General features: G+C 38.7%; 1 protein-coding gene across 4 annotated transcripts; it reads left to right on the forward strand.

The window, feature by feature from the left end:
- Positions 1-1,977: 1,977 nt before the first annotated feature.
- On the forward strand, positions 1,978-19,896 carry pacsin2 (protein kinase C and casein kinase substrate in neurons 2). 4 transcript variants are annotated; one of them, XM_075471656.1, is made up of 12 exons: positions 1,978-2,106; positions 8,753-8,844; positions 9,178-9,334; positions 9,592-9,827; positions 11,095-11,250; positions 11,338-11,513; positions 11,681-11,801; positions 12,693-12,740; positions 13,652-13,782; positions 16,440-16,607; positions 17,758-17,939; positions 18,075-19,896. In XM_075471656.1, exons 2-12 carry the CDS (start codon positions 8,788-8,790, stop codon positions 18,185-18,187), a joined length of 1,545 nt encoding a protein of 514 aa, XP_075327771.1. In that variant the 5' UTR covers positions 1,978-2,106; positions 8,753-8,787; the 3' UTR covers positions 18,188-19,896. The 4 variants fall into 4 exon arrangements, with proteins under 4 accessions (XP_075327771.1, XP_075327773.1, XP_075327772.1 ...); XM_075471658.1 differs by lacking the exon at positions 16,440-16,607; XM_075471657.1 differs by lacking the exon at positions 12,693-12,740.
- Positions 19,897-20,297: the final 401 nt, after the last annotated feature.

Genomic DNA, 20,297 nt, shown 5'->3' on the forward strand with positions numbered 1-20,297 from the left:
GGTCTTGTGTCATTTCAAACTACAAAAGTCATAAAAGGCATCACACATGCTGCATTAGATAGGCCTGTGTTCAGATTACAGATTTAGTTATTAGCTTCTACAAAGGTAAAAAGTCTATATTTACAGTCCTGGTGGTTTATTAAGAGAAACATACAACAGGTTCAACAAACAATGTCTTCTTTTCATTCTTTCACTTCTTCAGAAGTGATTTTTTTGCTTACATATTTGTTCATGAGGAAACAAGTTGTCCTACATATCAGTTTGCAGCTAAGCATGTGCCTCACTTGCTAGGTCAACCTTTACATGAACTGTGACACAAATAACCTTTGTGCCCCCAGAGTGTTAAATAGTTTCCTGTGACTAGTTTGTTTTCTACATCTTGTTCTATGCCCCGCTTTGGTAAGAACCTTTAATCCTCTCATCCTCACAATAAATCATTCATAGAAAGAAAATGATATGCTGCAAATGCAGGAAAAGAAAAGTAGGTGATTCTGGATCTCAACAAATGAACCAAGAAAATACATGCACATTGCTCAGGAAGTATGAGCAGAGGGTGCACATTTGATATTTGGTGAGGGCCTGATAGCAGGTTACTGTGACTTTGATTACGAAAGATTTCTATAAAAATCTCAAACCAGACATCTATTGATTTTAGATATGATCAGAACAGAATTTTAAAAAATCATTGATTGTTTTAGGATTGGCTTAAAGTTAAGTCTTCAACCTAATCGTTTTGCTTTCAGTGAATTTAAAGGGAAATCCAACCGTTCCTTCATACGTTGGCAGCCCCTGAACGCCTCTTTCGAGCCCTAGAGTGCCACTAAACTTCTTACTATAAAATATAGCAGTACCTCAGGATATTTAGTAACCTTAAAAGGTTTTTAGGGGATGTTAGGACAGGAGGCACACCTCTGTATAGTTTTCATAAAGCTAACCAGACTTAACAACCTCCCCAGTAGTGAAAAGTGCAAAATATCAAAATAAAGGTTGGTGCTTGCTTGACTTGTCATCATGTTAGGCTTCATAAGATGTAGTTGGCCTGGGACTCTTCTGATGCTTTAGCCTTGTGCATTTCTGTTTATCCTTTCAATACTCCCAGGACTGGTGGACCCACAGCATTTTTAGGTGGGAGGGGTACGTGTTGTCACAAAATAACTATAATTAGCACAGTTGCCAATAGCGTGATGGAAAGTTGCAAACATGCTAAAAGAACACATACACAGGCCCAGATAGTAGGAGGATAGTAAAGGTACACAGTAAATGTCAATGAGTGTACTTTCTATTCATTTTATATACAAATTCTACATTTTCCACAAATACAATGGTTCTAAACCCAAAATATGTAACATAAATGCTTGAGTGTGAGAACATACACAGCTTAAGTGTGTCTCTCTCTCCATATATACATAGACATATATACACATACAAGAGTTCAGATCCTATATACTTGTAGAAAATTCATACAACGAAGTTTTTAAAAAATAGCCCCAAAATAAACATTTTGCATATAGAGTTTTACTTAAATAAGAGTAAAATAATTCAGTAAATGTATTTGAAGTAGAGGCACTCATTATGCAGAATGTCCTCATAATTATATTTCTTTATATCATTGAATATTTGTTCAAGCTGGAGCTGATTTGAACTACTTAGCACACTGTAAGACCAAAGTATCATAGTTTGAAAAAGAAATTTTGTAAACTTGAGTAATTCAAAGTTGTTTATCAGAAATCAGACACTACCCAGCTTTCTTGTCTATTTTCTATTTACAATTTTATTGACATACAGTCTGACAATACTCAGTGTAAAGCCCGTCTCAGAATAATTATTATGTATAGTTCCAGTTATTTACACTCTTAGAAATTTGTGTCATCAGGAAAGATTTCCTGATTGGAAAGATTTCCTGATGACAGTTTTATCTTGAAAATCTTAACCGGATATGGAGGTTCTCGCTGCGGGTAACTGAAAGTTATGTCACTTAATCAGTCAGTTGGTCTATGGTGCTGCTGTTGAGCACTTAAACTGCGAAAAGATTTGTGAATTTGCAACACCGAGACAAACAACTCTTCTATCAAACACAGTATATCAAGAATAGGAAACTTGTTACAGGTAAGATTACACCGAGACTTTATTTTGCTGTACCGTTGTTCTAACTTTTTACTGTTGGGCTGTGGCTAATTTTGCTAACATTGGAGCTAAAATCGGTGCTAACGTTAAAGTTAACTTTCTTCTCAATGGGAGGAAGTTGCCTTTCTAAACGGCCTAAAACCATTCAGGCAAGTTGAAGCATCAATAATGTTAGTGCTGAGTGGATTTTAAATATACAGTAAGCTATTAAGTTGAAATAGTCGACCGATGAATGCAACTTATGTTAGAGTATTTATAGTATTTCAGGGTAAAATGTGTCCACATAACTATACGAGCACCGTTAGGTCGTTGTTTACTAAATGTCGCTTCAATAATGGACTTGTAAAACAGCTTAAATTGAGCTGTTTCACCTCAGCTGTTTAGAGAAATAGTAATGTTTCGTTGCCTAGAGCGATAAAGGGCGGGGCAGATTTCGCAAGGAAAGATAACCTCCTGGTACTTGCCATACCCTTCTTGTGTAGTATGCTCACTTTGCAAAAAAAAATATAGCCATTTACAATAAAGAGTTCCCACAGCCCTGTCGTTCCCGGGCCGACCAATGCTTCTCATCCTGCTCAGTCACTGGCTAGATTTACGCAGTGCCAGCACGCTGCCAAGTTCAGTCGTTACTGCTGTACTCTACATACAACTGGAGTTATTTTCATCGAGAGAAAGGGGGCTTCTTTATCAAAGTCAGAGCGTCGATGACAATCATTGTTAAACTTTAGGGTGAGGTACTTGTATGGGGTAATTAATCACGTGAAACGGGGAAGCTGTGTCCTATCACGGGGGTGACAGTCAGCAGTCATGATATTTTCATGAATCAGTGGAAGTTATCAGTCATCATACAACTGGAAGTATTAAGGCAAGCGTAGTGACGCCGAGAAAATGTGTGTGGTTTGTGTTTGTAGAATGAGGGTTGTTAAAGTAAAGCAGTAGTGAAAATGCTATTGGTTCCGTTTTTTTTGGGGGGGGGGGGCATTTGAACAGATTTTTTTTTATTTTTTCCCCAGTCACAGAACCAAGCTAAACTTAGAATAGGTTTTCCAATTTAGGCTGAAGGCATTGCCCTCCATTTAGATTGATCTTTGCTGGTCTATTCACCAATAGCACAAATGAATGACTTAAAGGGATATTACCCCACATAATTTAATCATAGAATTTGTTCATTCATATCAGCATGAGTGAGTATAAAAACTCTCAACAAAGCCTGAATTCAGAATGGAAATGCAGTTTGTTTTACGCACTCTGAAGCGTGTATAAAGGCTTTGTGAATGGCTTGTGTTAGTCGCACTTTCCTGAAAGTTCTCCAGCTTTAAATGTATCACACACGAGTGCAGGACAGGGACTTCCACAGGAAAAAACGTTTAATTTGCCTGTCAGTGATGTAAGGATCTCCCCTTCCCTCTCATGTAATACTGTATTTCCCTCCATTATGCTCCTCTCCATGCTGTTGGCATGCCCAGTGGAAAGTGCCTGAAAGTGTTGAACAAACGCCATTGTTTTTCACTGTTCATGGAAGAAGGGGTTTTTCAGCAGTCAGTGGCCAATTATGTTGAGGCTATGGTCGATCTGGCATTGATAGACTTAATGGTTTTATGGTGTTAGGTTTTTTAGCTGCTTAACTGCAGCTTAAAGCTTTGTCTGTGATCTTTACAAGGCCTGGATGGTAGGGGGTCTGTAATGGAGAGCCTCCACATTCGAAAAGGCTGTGTTCCTGTGAGATCAGCAGTCGTGCAGCTGTTGAGCTCACATGAGTATAGAGGGCAGAGGTGACTGACTGACAGTGGACTAAAATCAAGGGCACGATCGCCAAATGCAATAGATACCGCTGACATTCAAGCTTGTGTGCATGTGCGAGAACGGAACGAAATTAATGGTTGTACTTGCGTTGCAATGTAGGGATTAAGCAATGTCCTGCTGTGAAACTGCAATATTAAAGGGATTGATTAGCTCAGCTGCACTCCTCTCCTGTGAGATGTTTCAGAATTTTTATGCAACCAGTAAAGGAAGTGGAAACAGCAAAACACATATCCTGGTCAGATAAGCAACCTTTGTTATTTTAAAAAGTAACGGGCCAAGTGGAGTATTTTTTTAATTTTATTTAGATAGTATGTTATAGCACTCTTCCACTCATTTCCACCTAATCAGCACTTGTACTGAGTTGACTGTGTTGTTCGGCATTATTATAACTGCTGTATTTTCAATATCGATCAATCTGATCTTTGTTTTCTGGATTCATGTATTGTTGTTTGGTGTACGTAAAAAAAAAAACCTAAAAAACATCCAATACCCAAAGATATTCACTTTAGATATCACAGAGGACAAAGAAATGCTGCAAATCCTCACAGCTGATCACATTTGACTGGATGTTTTACTCCAGGTTTGATCAACCATAAAACTACTTATACAGCAAGCAAGTGACTTGAAACGAAGCCTTTATCATTTAAGCAAAACACTCTAGGCCGACAGGGACGATCGTTCAGTCTCAGAAAGTCTCAGTATTTATCTGGAAACAAAATATGACATGGCAGCGCTTGTGCTAACTTCAATTCACTGGACACGTTTCCTCTCTCCACCAGTTGCTAATGCAGATAGAGGCAGAGAGAGATTGTGTGACATTAATGTAGCCATGTCCTTGTTATACACTGTTGATAAAGGTTTAGTCTCAGGCTGGATTCAATATTAAAGTGTCTTTTTGAGGTAGGAATCAGAGGGAATAATAGCCATGTCACAAACACAACCCTCTGTTTTTAAAGTCTCTAGACTGGAAATACTACTTCACTCAATTCACTGTTGCCTGTGATCACATTTTTTACTTGCCAATGTAAACATAAACCGCTTTAGGGCATGCATGCATGTGCCCGTCAGCTGCGTATGTGCTCATCTCTTCGGCCTGTGTATTCTGTCGTTTCCTGCTCTTCTGCTCCATTCATGACACAGTTTCTTCGTGAAAACACCCGGAGCACTCTGAGAAATATAAAATGCACAGTTTGATAACAGTGTCTGGGAAAGAATATGCTCTTGTGTTATGTGCATATCTTTCCAACATTATGCATCGCTTGCCTCTAACTTTTCTGGTTCCATGTTTTCTAATCGGTCACCAATTTTGCCCTCATTGCTCCAGTTGCCGAGGTCACTGTCGTCTCATGTGTTTGCTGCTTAGAATTGACTCAGATCCTCTCACTAGCAGTATACTACAGTAAGCTTTCTCATGCTAACGCACATGACGATCATATCTTGCTATTGCTGCCTCTCCGCCGGCCTTCTTTCTCCGATACAAGCTTGGCACTAGTGGCATGCAGCTGCTGCTCTCAGAATATTTCTCTCTCAAGGGATGAAACTTTTATAAAACTTTTCTGTTAACCCTAATTCTGCTTTAAAAGACCAAAGTCATCCTGGTTTGTGCATGTTTGGATGCAACTTTCTATGTTGAAAAATTTGGTAAGATGGATAGTGACAGTGTGGGAGCTTGTATAACATTTCAAGGCATAGAAGCACTGAGGAATGCATTTGTTCACTTCTATCTTAAGGCTGTTGTCGTCGGCAACCAAATTCCAGTGCGCTTAGTAGTATATTTTCTTATCGGCTTTTAGTGGATATCATTGTTGTGTTGATTATGTAATCTTTAAGCCTGTAATCTTACAAACACTGTTTACCCAAGTTTCTGTAGCCTTGATGAAATCATGCATTTGTTGCTTTTTACACCTCATATGACAGTTGACTAATGACAAAAGTCAGTTCTCGATGATCATAACTCCCATTTTAACAGTCTCTCATGGGAATGTTCTACTCATTCCCATGTGTTTTGTTTTTTTTTGGTCTTTTTTCAGCTTGTGCATAACAGCAAAGACTGTTGAATTTTCCAGCGTTCTCCTACAGGGCAGTGGACTTCAGTCCTCAGCTCAGTCAACAGCATTGTTTACAGTTCGGGGTCAGGCTGCATACAATTGTTTAACAGTCCCACCGTGTCCTACAGAGCCAAGGGTGTGCAGACTTTTGTTTCCCCTTGCTGTTGATCACATTAGACCAGAGAAAGGACTTTTGTGATGAAAGAATTCCCAATACATTGTTACGTTTTGAATTATATTTGGGTATACAGTCCCCTTTTCCCTTTATGTGAACCCCTGTGTGTAACCTTGAATTTTAAACTTTATTTGTTTAAAAGTTGTCATCCAGTGCTGGTAAGTTATTGTATTGTGATTATAGATTAAATGTAGTCATTCTCTGGCATTTGATTTGTCAGTCATCCGCATCACGTCTCCAAATCGCCTCATGATTAACCCTTTTCTCTTCTCAAAACAAGCAACTGCATCCTCCAGTTGTCAGTAGACTTATAACCATGCACAGAGTCTATTTGTTGTTCCTTGTTTCTTGTATGTGTCCCTGTTCTGCAGCAGCAGTCATTTACAAATGAAGAATATGCACAGCTGGTAAAAATAAATGAAAAGAAAAGCAGGTGAGACAAGGTAACAACACTGGCCTAGAAAATGGGATTTTCATGCTCAGAAAGAAGCTTCAGCCACTGTTATTATGGATACAAGGTGTGTGCATCTCTTTATGGTATCTGAGAAACTTAATTCGGCTCAGCAACCATAACTCTAATGTCGCTTTGAGACTCTGACAGTTTGTCACGTGTTTTTTTTGTTTGTTTTTTACTAATGCACCATATTGCCCACCTCTAATGTTGATTAAATGTTCTTTTAAAGATGTCATACATGAAAGTGGTCATTATATATGTACTGTATCAGAAAAGCCACAAACATTGTGTTTTTTCTGCTGATATTTGATGCGTGGGAGATACTCTACTGAGACACTTGTCTGATATCAAGGCCATCATTCTTAAGGAAGTTGAGTAAAATGTCTGGTTTACTCCTGAAATAATGACAGACCCCACAGCTGTTGTGTTTTTACCACTCCGGGTGCGTTTGTGTATTTGCCTGCTTGACTGACCTGACTGTAAACTTCAAACAGAAAGGGTGGATTGTTCATTTGTCTGCCTGGTCTGTGGTAACCACAAAGCTGTCCTCTGTCCAACTCCTGCTCTGGAGGGCACGGGCCACTGACCATTGATGAAGACGCACACACACAGAGCAGTAGCCTTCATCCTCTCACAGTCTCGCTCAACTGAAAGAGGCCCTCTGTGATCCCACTTGGCACTAAAAAGTATCTTGTGTGATCCAGTCACAAGTTGACACAAGTTTGAAATGGGGATGGGAGTTTGGTTAGATAAAAATGTGCTTCAATTCAGTGAGTGCAAAAGCCTGTCAGACCAGTCTCAAAGATAAAAGATGAAGATTTGGCCTTACTTGGCCCTCATTTGTTTGTGACTAACTGAAACTGAAAATGTTTCTATATCTAGACTTTAAATTTAGCAACCAGTGTGTGAATAATACCCTGCTCTAAACTGAATTATGTTTGTCTACAGTTAGTCAAATTAAAATCTATTGATTTGCTAAAACTCTTAAATTCACTGGAAAATAAAAATTACTTTTGCTATTCCCGTTTTTCTTAGTCTGATTCAAAAAGAGGTGGCAACACATAGTGCAGACCTCGGCTTACATGTCTATCGCGGTTTAGGCTACTAGCTGTTGTTATTAATTCCTGTTTTCTCCTCCTGGTGTTTGCTGCAGTTTTTCCACATGGCTGAAGGTGAGATATAAAGTGAAAGCCGATCTCGAGCGGTTACTTGAGAAGCATTTGCATCCTGATTGCAACGTGTCAATTGCAGTCTGTCTCAGTTCGACGGAATCACATTCTGATACTACAGACACAAGAGATACTTGGTCTGAATGCTGTAGAGAGACAAGAGGCTCTGAGCAGATGAGAAAGGGAGGAAATGACTAAGAAATAGAGGAGAGGAATCAGGGGTTGAATAAAGAGAGGCTGTTTGGGGGTGCTGTTGAGTTTGAAATGATGGACGCGAGGAGAGACGAGTAACAGAGAACTGGCTGTTGTACCAGTCTGAAGGAAACGGAAGCTGCCTGCTGTGTGCCTCTCGATGGTCTCGTTCTCTTTCTCCCTGCAATAGTAGAGACTTGTTGCGAGGCCAGTGGCCACTGTGGCTTGAACTTGTTGAGGTTGAAAAAGTCATAAAATTAGATGAAAACACCCACCTGCTGCCTGGATTATCAAACCAGATCACACTCTCCCTGTCTTTGAATTGTGCCTGTGGACTCTCCTCTTATCTGTATCTGATCCCCAGCTGTGGTCTCTGAGGAATGTTATTGTGACAGAATGGCGATGTTGCCTAAATCTTGTTGTGTTCAAGCTGTTGGTTTTCAACACACGCAGAGAGAAGAAGTGTGAGATGATGTGTGAAGGACAGATCTTGAGTTGTGACGTATCTATATTATTGTTTAGATATATTTTTTTAAACAGAATAGAAATGATATACTTATATATTTCCCCTTTTTTACAGCAGTGTAATAATAAATAAATAAAAATGCTTCACTGAACACAATTCTGCCAACAATAGTATTATTGACTGTGTTTTATTAACTTATAAATGATTGGTTGTACTTGTAGATATTGGTTTGATTGTGTGCTCAAAATAAAGATACGTTGGCATTTGATTTGGATTTCTCTGTTTGTTAAATTGTTTTGGCTTTATTTTTAATTTTTACAGACCCTACACACTGAATGTGAGTTTGGGCAGCAGCAATGTCAGGCGCCTATGATGACTCCATGATCGATGTCTCCAGCGATAGCTTCTGGGAGGTGAGATATTTAACGGTCTTCTCTTATGATTGCTTTTAAACAAAAGATCCCTGTCCTACTATTTGTATTTTTTGTTTATGTAGTATTGATATAACATTTACAACTCGTACAACTCATTTACAAAATGAATTATTGAAATTCAGCAAATCGGTGACCAATAATGGGTTTACATCTGTAAGCAAGCAAAATTGTTATCTATTATGACTTTTAAAAAAAAGAAAAGTTAACATCGCTCAGAAAGAATCCTCTTTGTGGAAAATAGTGCAGTCCTTCCCAAGCACAGCTAACATTTTTCTTTGACCTTTCCTTGGTCTCGGTGTTATCGATTCTCAGGTTGGTAACTACAAACGTACAGTGAAACGGGTCGACGATGGCAATCGGCTCTGCAACGATCTCATGAGCTGTCTTCACGAGCGAGCACGCATTGAAAAGGCCTACGCACAACAGCTCACAGAATGGGGAAAGCGCTGGCGGCAACTTATAGAAAAAGGTAGAAATCTAAGATGACACATGCTCAGTGCTTCATTGTAGTTATTATCTTACAATCTGTATCTTTTTATATTTATGTTGATATTTCATTTTAAAAGTCCTTGGGGTGTCCTCTTCTCTCATTGTGGAAATGCATTTAATCAATAACAATTTATTTCTACAAAATATTAGAATATTGTTATTGATGCATTGGCAGGAATCTGGGAATCCATTGAATTCCCTCAAAGCTAACACTAAGAGGTGAATAACTGTGTGCAGGCCCTCAGTATGGTACGTTGGAGCGAGCATGGACTGCTCTATGCACCGAAGCAGAGAAGGTTAGCGAGCTTCACATGGAGGTGAAAGCAGCATTGATGGGAGAAGATTATGAAAAGCTGAAGAACTGGCAGAAAGACGCCTACCACAAACAGATGATCGGTGGCTTCAAAGAAACTAAAGAGGCAGAGGATGGCTTCCGCAAGGCTCAGAAACCTTGGGCCAAGAAACTTAAAGAGGTGCAAATTTCAGACTGTTTGTGAACTCGTGTGGTATGTGATGATGTAAAGATTAGGTTTGAAGTATTTTCAGTTGTGTATATCCATAGATAGAAAAGCAGTTAATGCAAGCAAGTCATATAATTTCTCACTGATTGCACACATCACTATCAAACTTCACCCTTCAGTTCTCATGATTGCATTTGACTGACTCACCATTGTTGTCTGTTCTCGCCATGACTACCTGCGTGCTAAACAACAACAACAGCACAAAAGCACAGTAACCCCTTAGTGCTGATCTTATATGAGAAGTTATTTTCAACATGGGTCACATTATGGCAGCTAGTTGTCCTGTCTGCCTTTGCGTCAGTGGAAGGGAAGGAAACAGTGAGGGTTTGGAGGGAGACAGGCACCCCTTAGGCCAAAACCAGGTCACTGTATTTCCTACTACTGAACTCATTTAGCGGCCTGTTTACTTTTCAGCTCTTGCATTCCTTTCTGTGCATGTGTTTGAGCACATGTCTGTTTAAACCCACCGAGCACATTGCAGCTTTAAAGCTTTTTCCCCATATCCTGTGACAGTAATGTCATAGGGGGTGGCGGTATCCTTGTTTGGCATCAAACACAGTCAGAATGAAATAGTTTTGTTGCCACATTGATTTATTGATTGACCAGCCGGATAAAAACGAGTGATGGAAGCCAGAGAGGAAGTTAGATTAATCAACTGGGTAGGGGCCAAGGATGGCGTTGTGGGTAATATTACAGTCAAAGACACATACCCTCTAAAAAGGATAAAGTGTTTGCCTTATAGAGCTGAGGCTCTGATGTTGATTTTCACATGCACATTTTGAGCAATGCTTAACTTCCTGTCATAGCAGATTAAAAGGGAGGGCAGGCTCTTGTTCTTTAAGTGCCACCTACTTGTGTCTACATTGTTTTTTTATGTGGGACATGGCTGCTCTGGCCTTGGCCCAGGTCACACCTTATTTTAAATCCCAGTCATCAGCTTTACAAAACTTGCAAAACTTAATAAATAAAACCTTCATTACACTAAGAGTTCCCCCAAAAAGATGTTTAGACAGTAACATTCATTAACATTTTGGTAGAAGGTGACCAAATGAACTCAACAATGAAGATTATATCAAGAAATTCTTACATTATTTTTTTTTACTGTTGTGAAGCAGGTACCAATTCTTAAGTTTTGTGTACTTTTCATCTGATGCTCTTACCTGGTTGTACAAGGCTGATATTACTCCAAGTATTTTACTTTCGCAATTTAATTCTGCAGGTGGAGACGATGAAAAAATCCTACCACTCAGCCTGCAAAGAAGAGAAGCTGGCAGCCAGCAGGGAAAACAACAGCAAACTGGAGAGCAACAACAACCCTGAGGCCCAGAAGAAACTCCAGGAAAAGGTGGAGAAGTGTCAGCAGGAGTCCCAGAAGGTAATGCTTCCTGTGCAAAAAGACAGATGTTAATTTAAAACACATACTGTTTTGAGTGATGTGTATTCATTCCTACTCTCCGCTCAGACTAAAGAACGCTACGAGAAATCCATCGAGGAGCTTGATAAGTTGACCCCTCAGTATATGGAAAACATGGAGCAGGTGTTTGAGCAGTGGCAGCAGTTTGAAGATAAACGGATTTGCTTTTTCAAAGAGCTGCTACTGGAGGTTAAGCAGCACCTGGACCTTTCAACCAATCACATGTAAGACAGAAGGCATTATCCTAGGGTTGAATCTTACTCCTTTTTCAACATAAGATTATTTCAGAAAAGTGATACAGAAATGTTTTTTTTCTTCTTTTTTTTATTTTTTTTTTTTTTTATTAGTTACATAAAAAAATAACCTGTTTCCTGCACTGTGCTGTCACTAGATTCCAGACAGTCTACCACACCCTGGAAGACACGGTCTCTGCTACTGATCCTGAGGAGGACCTGAAGTGGTTCCGGTCCAATCAAGGCCCTGGCATGCCAATGAATTGGCCCCAATTTGAGGTACTTTAACACAGCCTAGATTCTTACTAATGAAAGCTTTAAAAAAAGATTAAAAAAAAGGAGGACCATGTAAGGAGCTATCTAGAATGTCCCAAAAATTTTTCATGATGCATAGAGACAAACTAAGTTATGGTCATTAGATTTGCTTTGTTACACAACCTCTGAAAGGCGAGTTGGTAATGACTTTGAGATAAAGATGTACACTTATAGACCGTATATATTATTCATTAGAGTACTTAAGAGTCAATTCAGGTTTTTATTTATCCAGAGATGCCAAGCATTTTCTCTTAAGAACGACTTTCCCACTGGTGAGAACTACCAATTATTAGAAATAAAGTAATCTGTGGGCTTTGGAAAATGTTTGAAGGGGGAAAGGCTTTTAGCGGCAGCATGGCTTTTTGCCTGTAAATTTTGACGTTGCAACCGTGTGTCGCCTTTGTCATTGAGGTATATTGTTTGGCTGCAAGGGTGGTGGTAAATCTATCCTCGGTGGTCGCTGTGGCAGCAAGAGGGATATAGTTTATGTCGTGTTCCCAGAAGATATCAGACAAAAAGGCAAAGGAAAGCTGCATGTGCACAATCTGCATTGCTACAATTAATAGTGCTGTTAAGTGCTCTTGCAGGCTTAGCTGTTCCAGTAAGATGGCTTCTTACACTTTTTCTTTCAAGGTTTCAGTTTTTTTTTTTAATAAAAAGGTTTAATCATCTCTGACAATTTACATGCAACTAAATAAAAAAAAGTATAAGACATAAATTGCCTCACAACTAATCTAATAACCATGCATGCTTTTGAATGTTTTTCTAATGTAGGTGGTCCTGCAGCTGTAGAATTAGAAGGTGTTGTCCAAATTAACCCTTTCTCCACATGCATCCCTTTCCTATGTCTGACAGAATTTGGACTGGTCGCATCCTCGTTCCTTTAAGAGAAGGTCCATTGTAGTGAGTTCTGCATGGGAGGGCTGTTTTCTCACAGCAGCCATGGAGGGACCCTTTACTCCCCCTAACACTCTCACACTACTTCTTCTGTTTGTGTGTGTTTGATGTGGTTGTGTTTTTATCTTGTATTTGAGTAACCATAGAGAAAGATAATCAAAACAAATATTCTTGGAGTACATGGCCTTTATATAGTTTGAATATCAGAGTTCCTAGAAAAACCTTGTTCTTTTTTCATTTTTAAACTCTGACCCTCAGTGCCGCCCTCTCATTACTGCCATCCATGTAAGGCCTTCATTATGTCACATGGCAGTTATGAGGGATTTGAGAGATAAGAGGGGTTATGATAAGCACTTGAGTAAGCTCTGAGTTTGTGCTGACATGTTGACTATGTCATCTATAGGTTGCAAAGGGCACCAAAACAGGATTTTTGTAGTCATTTTTCAACTTGATGCTTGATTATTATCAATATGACATTACATTGCCGGTTATGCCTGCCATTATTCAGATGAGCTTTTTGAAATTTTTAGTTGGTCATATATATAAAAAAACTGTTCTACTAATAGAGATTTGATGGTATTTGATTGAACCTCTCTGTTGCTCCATCGTAAGCTTGCGGTTTGTGGGCAAATCTCTTGGTGTTGTTTCTCTCAACAGGTGATGGATACTGTGCATGGCTGTATCTGTCATTTTATTCGACTTCTACTTCATTCACACACGTGCATGCACAGTTTTGAAATCCAGACAGTGTTGCAACCTTAGGAATGTGTCACTGATCCTGGACTTTACTGAAGTGTTGTTGTGCACGTCTGTGAGATTTCTAACCTCTTTGAGCTTTGAGGCATGTTTTGAAACATGTAGGGCACAGTTGCCAGTTCAAAGTTTGACTCAAAGGTGTTTCTGCATATTTGTACTAGGACTGGTCCATAGACCTGAACCGAACCCTGAGCAGACGAGAAAAGAAGAAACCATCTGAGGGGGTCACACTGACGGGCATCAATCAAACTGGGTCAGACCAGCCTGTTCAGCCTGCCAAGACCAGCAGCAGGTACATATCTAATCACTCACTGACTCACTTTTTCTGCCCCGAAAAAATACTCACAAAACCAAGCATCTGTTTTTAATGCACACACTTCAAACAGTCTAATTCAAACTTCCAACATCGGAGATACTCCACACATGCCATCTTCCTCTATAGGAATGCCTGTAAAATCTGAAAATTACGTATAGTTGGACAGCCATTCCCATGGCAACGGTAAACATTTTGTCACTGACTGTTGTGGAAAAAGTCATCTTTGGGAGACAGAAGTCTGCTGGTACATAACTAAAAGCATGCCAAAAGTAATACGGAAAGATTTCTCACAAACACACAGACCTTCATGAGCATTAATAACATTGGTGCTGGGAAGTATAAAGAAAGGATTAGTGTTCTCAAGTCAGCCACTCAGGTTTTTTTTTTTTTTTTCCCTGCTAATAATAAAAAGATTAAGATAATTTTCAGTTAGTCATCACATTTTGTTGAAAAATCCCCAAAAACATTCACATATTTTTGCATAATACCGGCATAAAACTTCCAGTTATCTTGGATCCGCTTGAGCGTTGATTGGCAGTTTTTAATAACCTGATGTAATCTTTTGCCAATAAGATAAGAATGGAATTGTCCTTTGAAAGAAATTTGTCTGGAGTATTGTGGCAACAGCACCGACAACGTAACAATAGATTGTGAAAGTGAGAAAAAAAGGAGGATTTAAAAATAATTTATATAGACAGTCAATCATGGGTTAATAAAGCATCTTCTCTGCATGTGTGTTTGCTTTTATGGACCTTTCTCATGGCCTGAACTCATTCCTTTGTAGGTTTTCCTAATTGAACATGCAAATACCTGCTGTTTGCCTTTAATCAGACATCTGTAGGAAGTGGTGAGTGTGCTTAGTAATCACGACCGCACTAGAGGAGTGTGTAGAGGAGTCGACACAGGGAATGCCAAGCATGGAAAGCATTTGACCTCTGAACTTGGGAAATTTTGCTACCATCAGACTGACTGCCTTCCCCTCCCCCACCCACATTTACAGCTTATTGTTTTTCTGTCCTTTGCATCATCAATAAGGATCAATAGTATGTCTACATTCATGGAGGTGGAGATGAGGTCAATTAATTTCAGCTGTGTTTTTTTTAACTGGATTTTTTTTCCCATGTCTGATCGAGAACAACATAAGTGGTAGTAAGAGGTGGTAAAACAATTGGATTCATAATTAAAAGGTCAAATCTGTTTGTTGACGAAAATCATCCAAAGTTACATTCTGTTAGGCTCCCGCTGCAGGAGTGTTTGTTGTAATAATGCCACAAGCTCAACTCAGAGCATGACAAGACTCAGACTGTACTAACAAAGGCGTTCACATTTCACTGCTTCACACTCACAAAGGGCCAAATGATGGCTTCCACGGTTCAATAATTCTCTCAACGGACTAGAAACCCTGTGTTTTCTCTGAAGGTGTCGCCCATCTGTAAGTTTTGTTCCTTGATGTGTAAAGTCACAATGGTACCAAATAAACAGCCTTCTTCTTTTTTCTCTTTTTTCTTTTTATTTTTAGGGTTTATTATAACCTAAATAATGTAAAGCTGACAATTAAATGTTGCTCAGAGTATATAATCTTGATGTTGTTAAAGCTTTGTGTTAATTATGAGGTACAAAGACTGTAAGTGCTTTAAGTATGTTTAGTTTGACTCGGTATAATACCTTGTTGATGTCACTCATGCTTACTGTTACTGTGAATAATACAATAATTAGGAGGTCATCTCGTTCTGCTGAAGACACAGTTAAACATTCATCAAGCTTCAATTTTCTGAGTTACTGTTGTTAGGTAAGTAATATCTGAAGCAAAGGGACTTAAAGTTCAAACACAGACGGGCATCTCATTTCTTGCCATCAGCTGGCAACTGTAGGTTCTTTAAGGCTGTTGTACATGCTTAATTAAAATAACATCTGTTAGTGGGGGGAAAGCTCGGAATCTACAAGAATTTTTTTTAATATTTTGGTCATAGTTTCAGAGACAGAAGCTGAAGTAAATCTGATGAGTACAAAGATAATTTTGCACTTCTCAACATAATTAAATTCCACACCTATAGCTGGGTGTCCATGAATGATTTTAGGTTTGAGGTCTCTTCATATTGCAAAAACTTGGCCAATACTTGTGGACAACATATACAAAGAGATTAAGTACAAGGAGATAAACATAAATACAACATATACAAGAGAGTTAAATTCCCAAAGACCCATCTCCATTTTTACTTTGTTTATAACAAAGGCTACTGTCTTCTTCTTCAAAGTTGTGTTTCCACACTGCCACCTGCTGATGACACTAGGCAGCCTCGTTCATTAGCTCAAAGCCAGTTCATGGGAACAGGCCTCATGCGTATTTTCTGTTGAGCTACGTTATAAAAGTTAGCTTCAACTTCACAATTTAGTTAAACATGTAACATGTTATGTTACAGTTATTTTAGCTGCCATGCTGCGGAAGGTCATTACTAGTTACTTATATACCAAAATGAATTAGGGTCTAACTCAGGTTATGCCAAGTCACTATGTCAAACGGAGCCAGTGAAGTTACAAACGTTTGGTCATCTTTGTCTGCAGGTGATGTACTTGTATGTCGATATGTTTGTGCTTGTCAACAACCCATCTCTCACTTTGTTCCATGTCATCAGCCTGACTGTGCCCACTAAAACAGCACCAGTGGGCACAAACCCATTTGAAGAAGATGAGGATGAGAAGGAGGAGGAGGATGAGAAGGAGGAGGAGGAGGAGGAGGAGATGGCCGAGGAGCAGCAGACCACTGTCAACCACAGCAGTGTGAATAAAGAGGAAATAAAAACGTTGGTGAACAGGAGAAAACACTCCGCCCACCTGCAGCCTCCTTGCCTTTTCAGTTTCTGTCTTTGCTCTGGAACGCCGTTCGTGCCGCGTTCTTGCATCGTCTTTCTTTGTCATGGTTACTTCTCTGCAGTCTTCTTTATATCCCCTCTGTTCTTCTCAGGTGGCAGGTTGTTGCGCTGCTCTGCATGGTCTCTGAATGGCATTGCACACAAAGCCGATATGTGTCTGTCCTTCATTTTTAACAGTTTCATGTCCTACAGAACATTGAATGTTGTGCGCATGGAGGCGCATGTCTCTGCTGTGGGAATTCCAGTATATTTCTGTCTTGCAGTCAGATCTGAACATTTGCACACAAGAAGGCTGATTTCTATTAGTTTTTTGTTTTTTTTACAATTGGCTGAAAACTAATAGGTTCTACAACATCACTGGAAGTGCATTTACCAGCATTTATTTTTTTATTGGTGCAAATCAACACAAATATTAAATTGATGAAGAAGCAAATAAAACAAGGTAGAAATTCAAATGTGATCTGATCTGACTGTAAATCATTTGTCAATGTGTCAATGTAAATTTGTTTTTCAACTGTCTGTCAGAGCCTGATCTCTCTGTTTAGGTGGCCCCCTCTGCTGGCCATCCAAGTTAAAACTCAAATCATGCATTGAAAACGATGATTGGTCTTGCTTTGTTTAATGTTGCTTTTTTCTTTTTTCCTTTTTTTTTCGTGAGCCTAATAATATGTTTTGATGTTGTTCTTTTTGCCTTGCCTTTCCTCAGTATCGTGTGCACTTTCAACTAGAGACTCTTGATCTTTAAGTGGCATGAACGTGATTTTTAAATCATTTGTCATGCCTGAACCAAATACTTGCCTTTAGCATTAGTAGCATTAATGCCACACATTAGCATGTTTTCCTCTGGGTTGGATTGAACCAAAAGGAGAATGGTTTTGTTTTTTTGGACTAAAGCACAAAGCCTTTTGTGGATTTTAAGATGCATTTTTGCTTTTGTGGTTTGAATGAACTTTATTTGCCTTCGTGTTTATTTTTCTCACTTTTCTAACTTGGATTTTCCTCAACAACGCATGAGGCCCTGGAGGAGGGGGGAGGAACAAACAAACTCTTTACTAAATGGGTGCTTTGCTTGTCTATCCAGTGCCAGCAGCACGGAGAAGACACCAGACTGGTCAGATGAAGACACAGTTGGTAATCCTTTCTCCGCCAACGGTGATGGTAATCCATTTGAAGATGAACCCTCCTCTCCGGTTGTATCTGTGCCTGTCCGAGCCCTCTACGACTATGAGGGACAGGAGCAGGATGAGCTGAGCTTCAAAGCAGGTGCATAACTGAAATTACATGAACAAACTCTAAATTTATATTTTGTCAATTAAATTGTATTAACTGTAAATCCATTGGTTTTCAGAAGATCAATGTTTATCCTGTTTTTATTTTTTCCGTTTTTTTCTTTTCTAGGTGATGAATTTACCAAAATTGGTGAAGAAGACGATCAGGGTTGGTGTAAAGGCCGGCTCAAGGATGGACAAACGGGCCTCTATCCTGCTAATTATGTGGAAGACATCCAGTAAAGAATTATCACTGATGTAATGAATGTGAAGAAAGTGTTTTTGGGGACTTGACAGTGCAGATGGAACTAGAGGGCTCATCCTGATTTTTCTTCGTGTTTCTGAAGACCGGATTGGAGCGGGAGTGTGACAGAGAAGAGCTTTTTTCTTCTTTTTTTTTTTTTTTTTTTTTTTGCAGAGTATAAAAGGACCTTGTGATAGTTGTCGCTTCCTACGGACTGACCTTTTTACAAACAAAAGTGGGAATAAACCACAAGTTTCCAGATGATTTCAGGAAGGTTACAGAACAGTTGCTGTAAATGTAAAAAATATGTTATATGTTACCTAAAATCCCATTTATGCTGTTACAGAAAAAAAGCTATTCAGATATATGTTTAGGTGAGACACAATGAAATGTATTTGTGAGTTTATATCTCTTTAAAACACTGGGATGACCGTCTTGACAGCTTGTCTTACAATGCTAAATGCAACCTGAATATGTAAGCCACTTTTTAAATCATTAAGGGAGATTAACATTTTTATTACCAAAATTAACCTTTACTGCCAATAGAATCCAGCCCGTTAATGTTGAATAAATGTGTTTTTGCCAAAACAGGCCCTCGCGTAGAGGTTGTTGTGTCAAACTTTCTAAACTAGAGCTTACATTGTTCCGTCATTACTTTCAGGGTTTTGATTTTCCCTTTCAGGTCATAACTGATTACTGAAGGAAATGGTCAGGATCAGTAGAGCCTTGACATCATTTTCATTTATGAATAGGTTTCCTCAAGTCACTGCAGATGAATGTATATTCAGACTATATTTTCTTTTCACTTTTTGATTGCTCACGTTTACTGATGCTAGATATTTGCAACCACTGACCCGTTGACTTGTCCTTGCTTCTTTTTTTTTTAGCACAGACATCTGAGCTTTCTGTTTATTGTTGACTGTAGAAATTAATGGTTTATTTTTCAAGAAATTATGAATGATTTTCAAACTGTTTGACTCACTTGAATCTTGTTTTAGTTCTCTCGCATCTTGCCTGATGTCAGGTTATGGGAGACTATTTTAGTGGTTTGTTTGTTTTAAGTATTTTACAAGTTTTAGCAATAAAAACACGGACGAGCATTGTCACATACACACACGTTAAATAGCCTGCATTGAACATGAATGAATAGCTTAAACTTTGCAATCACATGAACTGCAGTTTAAAATTGATTGTTAATTTATGATGCCACAAGTGCTTGTGTTCTATTCCTGTTAGAATGCTGTGATCGAAAAATAAGTTTGTACATTATTTGAATGTTTTTATGGCGAATATTCCTCGAATCTGTTATTAGGTTATATTTGTAAATAAGATTTTTTTTTTTTCCCCCCTTTCGCAGAGGGCCATTCACATTGAATTGATCCACCAATACTTTGTGAACAATTCTTCAGTTTCCAGTGAAAGCTAAAACGTGAAGGCGTATATCTTTTTTCACAACCGTAATACAAATTTTGATCAAGTATTTTGTCATATTGTGTTACTGCACACTTCTCTTCACAAGCTCTAAATTCAGAATTGCTTGATTCATTAGTTAGATGATAACCTTTGTTGTCTCTTATAATGAAAAAAGTGACATTTTGCCATGTTTTCAGGGCGTGCTCCTGTCGGTAGGCAGTAGCAGCTGTACTTGCACATTAAATGTTTGTAAGTGTTGGTTCACAAAATATTAAATGAATTTACTGAACAAAAAGTTTTGGCTTTGTTGAATAAGGATGTTTCAGGTGTATTACTATGTTCTAGTGTGTTATGATTCTCTGGATCTAAAATTAAACCTTAGATCAACTTTAAACCCATGAATATAGGTAATAGACATGGTAACAAGGCGGAATACTTTTTAGTTGAATGTGTATTAAAAGTGGTGCTGCACTAACTTCTTGAATACATGCAAACATATAAAAGAATCATTGAAATGACTGAATTTGTAAACACGTCTGTTCTTTTTAATGAAAACATGAGCGCATAATGTACCAAAAATAATGTAGGAAATAAACATTAAAGACGAATTTCAACTAATATTCATGTGTATATCGTGACATAAGGAGCAAAGATTAAAAAGCTTACAGCAATTGATAAAATGGCTGTGAATATAGA

This window comes from Odontesthes bonariensis, chromosome 8 (genome assembly GCF_027942865.1).
Source record: "Odontesthes bonariensis isolate fOdoBon6 chromosome 8, fOdoBon6.hap1, whole genome shotgun sequence".
Classification (NCBI taxonomy): domain Eukaryota; kingdom Metazoa; phylum Chordata; class Actinopteri; order Atheriniformes; family Atherinopsidae; genus Odontesthes; species Odontesthes bonariensis.

Bases quoted from the DNA above. Each gene is read 5' to 3' on its own strand.
- pacsin2 (XM_075471656.1), top strand. From the start codon at position 8,788: ATGTCAGGCGCCTATGATGACTCCATGATCGATGTCTCCAGCGATAGC. The intron at 8,845-9,177 runs GTGAGATATTTA...ATCGATTCTCAG, and splicing joins CCAGCGATAGCTTCTGGGAG to GTTGGTAACTACAAACGTAC. The intron at 11,251-11,337 runs GTAATGCTTCCT...CTCTCCGCTCAG, and splicing joins GTCAGCAGGAGTCCCAGAAG to ACTAAAGAACGCTACGAGAA.